General features: G+C 34.0%; 1 protein-coding gene across 3 annotated transcripts in view; it reads right to left on the bottom strand.

Annotated features, from left to right (window-relative positions):
* Positions 1–4,030: 4,030 nt before the first annotated feature.
* morn2 (MORN repeat containing 2) overlaps positions 4,031–5,353 on the bottom strand; it is a 2,087-nt gene continuing 764 nt past the window's right edge. The window contains exons 4-6 of one of the 3 annotated variants that reach the window (XM_014000091.1): positions 4,521–4,627; positions 4,304–4,440; positions 4,031–4,238 (exon numbers count right to left, since the gene is read on the bottom strand). In XM_014000091.1, coding sequence (XP_013855545.1) covers positions 4,136–4,238; positions 4,304–4,440; positions 4,521–4,627 — 347 coding nt within the window. In that variant the 3' untranslated portion in view covers positions 4,031–4,135. The remainder of the gene's footprint in view (positions 4,239–4,303; positions 4,441–4,520; positions 4,628–5,353) is intronic. The other 2 variants (XM_014000092.1, XM_014000093.1) reach the window with 2 other exon arrangements.

Here is a 5,353-nt window from a genome sequence, read left to right as displayed (position 1 = left end):
TGCGACTTGTGCCTTTTACTTCAATTCGGAAAAAAACAGTTGGGACGTTATGTAGGATGTAAAAAAAATATGAATTAAAATCTGCGTTTTATTGACGGTGGAATGTAGTAAATATATATCAGATGTTTAAATTATACACGACTCCTCTACTACGAAGTCATGCTGTTCTAATAAATGTACGAGTTTCAGCACGTCTTGCCTATTTCAGCAAGACGTTCCCTGAAAACGATGGACACTTACGTTGTTTTAAAATCTACGTGTACGCTGCCAATACATCCCCATACCATCAGAGAGGCAGGCTTTTGAACCAYGTGCTGATAGACTGGCTTCTATTTTGCACGATAGAGCTTTAACCAGCATTTGTCAAATGCTTTTAATTTTGCAACTCTTACTGCCGCTGCCAACATGTTTCTCCGTTATTATTTTTTTAAATTTTATTTGTACTAAATTAAACCATTTGCATCTGTCCAACTTTATAGATGTGTTGCTGCCACTAAARCCTGTTGCACAGAAATAAAATAGGAAAATCAATAAAACATGAATAAAAATTAAACATATCAACGAAAGCACATCGAAATAAACTCCAACAAAAGCTAACGTAACTTTAAAAGTAACCAAAATCAGAGCAAATGTTTCATTAAAAGTTAAATATTTAACGTTTACAATGTTTCATTGTAAATAAAATCGGAGGCGTTAAAGTTCATTTTAGACATTTTTATCAGAGTTTTTAAAAAATGTTGCATCACCTGATGGGATTTGTATTTTTTATCTGTCTGACAACAGCACAGGAGACTGAGCACACTATTAGACATACAGTTGTCACAAAAAAAGCTATTTTTTTTGTTTTTGTTTTGTTTGTTATAATCTTCCTTTTGTTTCTGCAGCGACACAAACAGCTCTAATGTTAAAAAGCACACAAAAAGCACAGTTTGGCAGATTTTGGTATAATTCTTGGTTTGTTTGTTTTCTGTATGTGAAAACCTTGCATGACCTCTGCTCTGTTCACACTTATATCTTTTTAATGTTGATGTGTTTTCGCTCTTACTGTCGTCCGTTTCCTCTAAATGTCACCATGTTACATTACAAAGGAGTTKGTTTATATTTTTTCACAGAGGTGATTCCTTTAAAAAGTGTTTACTTTATAGATTCTCAGGTTTATGAAGATAATATATAGCAAAACTTTAAAAATAATATTGTCTAGCTCACCTGTAGAGGATATTTATTCTCATATTTCAACACAAACAGAAGCACTAAGAGTTTATTTCAGATTTGTGCCAAACGTGAGTGAGTGCCATTTCCTGTTTTCATTTAGTCGACAGTTTTGAGTTTAAATCAGAACTGAAGGTTTTGCAATACAAGCTTTTTTAAATTATTTTTATTTGGTTCTTCACTGAAAATGTTTATTTTTGTTGTTGTTTCTTGCTCTACATCTGTACAGTCAGGATTAGAGGAAACGCTGAATCTGTTCAGGGGGTTTATGTGCAATTCCAGATCCGTAGAGGCATTATACGACAACATCTCAGCTCCTTATTAAACCGTGATGAAAACTTCTTTGTGACTTGTTTTATTTTATATATTTGTTTAGTTCCTTCGCCTCCTCAAATCAGCCCGGGACAACAAAGAGATTTAAAGTGGTGGTTCTGATTATTTAAAGGGAAGTGGGTTRTATGGATAGTTTTTTGACAAATAATATCTTACCTGCWATAGATGGCGACTAATGGACCTTTTATTTCCACAGAAACTCAAAAACTGAAGATGACAGGTTAACTCATTTCCATTTTTAGTACAGCTGGTGTTAGAAATGGACAGCCATGTAGTGCTTTATACCAAATTTTATAGTATTTTGCTAATTTCAATGCAGAGAATTATCTTAAAGTGCACTCCAATAGCTTCATTTTTTTTATTTGATTAGATTTTTTTCCATTTTAATGACTCAGTAACACCACTGCAATAATCCCTAGCAAGTTTTTCTACCAGTTATCAATTTCTGGTTTAAAAAAAAGGAAATTCTGGACTAAAATATGACAGATTACAAGCTAACGGCTACAAGCTAATGGCTAGTCGGAGAGAGCCCAAAACCAAAGTGGACTGCTGCCATCTTAAAACAATTGTTTTTTCATTTTTTTATATTAGTTCAAACCAACATTACTTTATAAATGTTTACAGAACCTGACTGAGACGAGAACTGCGTTAACTGATGAATCATGTGATTAAAGGAGCTTGTAGYGCCAAATTAGTTATTTTTAAAATAAATATAACATGTTTGGCTTTCGTCAGCTGAGGAAACTAGTTAATGAAAAAATAATAATATTTACAAGATTGTTTGAGGAGGTCCTCAGTTTCTCATTWAAAAATTACACTCTTGCCATCTCTGGATTAAAAATAATTCCTGTTTTAGTACTCTATTATTACTACTATTACTTTATTGTTGTATTACTCTTGGGAAATCTTAGAAATGTAAGGTTAGCTTGGTAATCCAGTAAGAATTGAACAGTTTCTTTAAATTGAGACCAATTCTCTCTTACAAAAGTTGATTTCTTTTCAACTTTCATCATCTGCAATACAAACGTTTTCCTCTTATTTGACTGATAGGTGTCAGGTTGTGAAACATGGAAGCTCTGTGTCCGGGTCTCTGCCCTGTTCCGTGGGAGTTCCGCAGGGTAGCATACTGGGCCCATTGCTTTTCCTATTATACATAAATGACCTTCCAAAAATATTGAAGTATTCAAATATTTTAATGTATGCTGATGATACTGTTCTTTTTTTGTCTGATTTCAATATTGAATCTATTAATAGTCAGTTTACAAGCAGATCTTCAGACATTTCATGGTTGGCTTCAAGATAATCTTTTGTCAATTAATGTTAAAAAAACTGTGTGCATGTATTTTTCCTCACCCAGGAGACATTTCAATATAACAAATCAACTCACTTTTTTAAACAAACCCCTTGATATTGCCACTACCTACAAATATCTTGGAATTACTTTGGTTTCTCATTTGACTTATCGTGATCATGTACAAGTCTTAACCACTAAGTTGAAACAGAAATTATACATTTATTCAAAAATTAGATCCAATCTGACATCTTCTGTTTCAAATATCTATCTTCATGCCATTATACTCTCAACCATGTCGTACTGTTTACCTGTTTGGTCTCTTACAACAAATGAAATCTTGGAACCCATAGTTAGGCTCTACAACAGGGCCTACAAAATTCATAAAAAACTTCCTGGTTGGACTCATCACTGTACAGTTCTTTCATTGTCTGATGCCTTGACTTTTCAGATTTATGTTTTGTATAGTGGTATTAATTATATTTTCAAATCTTCCAAGGTGCCAATTATGGAACTCTCTGTGCATTGTTGCCCAAATCAAATTCTGGAAGTGGTCATTCAACTAGATCTGTTACAAAAGGACAACTGATATTACCATCTTTTAAAAACTGTAACGGCCAGAGGTCTTTCTTCTATGTTTATACTAAAGCATGGAATGACATTCCTCAAAACATAAAATCCATTTCAAAACCTACAGCCCTTTAAGAAGAATCTTGTCTGCCATCTGCTGGACACTTTTTGTTGTGCTCATATTTAGACGTCTTATTTTGCAAATGCTGCCTTCTTGAAATTTGGTATGCTTGTTTGTCTTTGYGTCTATGGTGTATAATGATGTGATTGTGATGCTGTAATTCTGAGTGTTTTATGTGCTGCAGAACAGGAACCTGCTGGAAAACAGCAATTATGCTGAGTCAGGCTTGATTTTTAATCATCTTTTCCTGTTAAATAAATAAATCAAATCAAATCAATTAAAAAGCTATCTGCGACAGGCAAGGTGATAATTGTTCAGATCTCTGCACCCTCTTTTAAAAATAAATAACTCTTTCTACGAGAATTCTCGGAGTAAAAAAAAAGAAGTGTTTTTCTGACCAGCGGGCCAGAAAACAAGCTCTGGCGTGGTATTTCATGTGTTAAATGAAGCATAAATACTTGCACTGAAGCAGCGACTATAACAGGAGACGCACACACCCACAGATCTACACGTTAGAGACATCTTTATTTGTTAGATTTTAGCACTTATGATGCAAATAGATTCACCACAGGCCTGAAAATGAGAACACAGATAAGTATTTTCCAAGTTGTCTAAACGCTGTGCTGCAGTTTCAGCCCAAGAGCTTCTGTATCGTGGAACTCCCCCGTCCAAACCAGTCCTTGTGCATCAGTGAAGGTCCCGTCTCCTTCTAACCTAAAACACAAAAGTTAAAACCTGTTTAAATGACTCATCGTTAAGGATGTTGAAATAATTTGTACCTGTTTTTGTGAAACTGGCCCCGGTACACAGAGGTATCTGGGAAGACGTAGGTTCCTGAGCCGTGGAACATGTTGTCTCTGAACTCTCCTTCGTACCTGGCTCCAGAGGGGTGCCGTAAGGTTCCTCTGCCCTGCATCTGGAGGGGGAAAAAAGATTGCATCACAAACTCCAACCATGTCTGAGACGTGTAGCAAAATTAAAAGAAGAAAGACGCACTTTGTCCTCGCACCACTCTCCGATGTAAACGAGCCCGTTTGATGAGGTGTGTTTTCCTGTTCCGCTCCTCACCAGAGCTCCAGATGAAGATCTGCTGCTCTCTCCTTCTGGAAAACAAACACTTTATATTTATTTATTTATTAGTATAAACTGTTGGTGTTTTGTCACTTTCTATGTAGTTCATGAGATCTGAATTGTCTATAATTGTTTGTATCTTTATGGTTATTTTATGACTTTTTCCTAWTTTGAACTTTTTTATTTCTGTGTTAATAAAATTTAGTTCTGAAACCATTTTTCATTTCATGAAAGTAACATCTTAGCAGTTATTTAACATCTTTGAGGTCATATTTAACACATTTTTGTTGTAATTTATTGTCTCTTGTAGTTTTGTCTTTATTGCAATTGTGTACTTTTTGTTTGAATTTATTAGTTGTTTAAGAAAAGTCTTTGCTGCTATGAAGTAGGATTTTGACTTTATTGAACATAATGTATTAGAAGAAATAAACAGTTATATACAAAAGAAAAATAAATTTAAAACAAAAAGCAAACAAAAGAATAAAAATAGTGAATTATATTAACACGTTCAAAGGAATGGGTAGAAGTACAAAGTTATTTTTACACCCACCCCTCTTACACAATCATCCTTAATTACAATTCATAAGAACTTGGTTATAACGTTCTTTTTAAATATGTTATATTTCCATTTCTCTGACTTGTACAATTAAATTAATAAAAAATAAAAATGTAAGGCTAACCCTATGTGGCTATTTTACTTATTTGTATTATTACAAAGGACAACCAACTTTTAAAAACTGTTACGGCCAGAGGTCTTT

The sequence above is a fragment of the Austrofundulus limnaeus genome, unplaced genomic scaffold (assembly GCF_001266775.1).
Source record: "Austrofundulus limnaeus strain Quisiro unplaced genomic scaffold, Austrofundulus_limnaeus-1.0 Scaffold2698, whole genome shotgun sequence".
Lineage (NCBI taxonomy): Eukaryota > Metazoa > Chordata > Actinopteri > Cyprinodontiformes > Rivulidae > Austrofundulus > Austrofundulus limnaeus.
The sequence above is the reverse complement of the archived record's forward strand: the minus strand, read 5'-3'. Positions and strand labels throughout refer to the sequence as shown.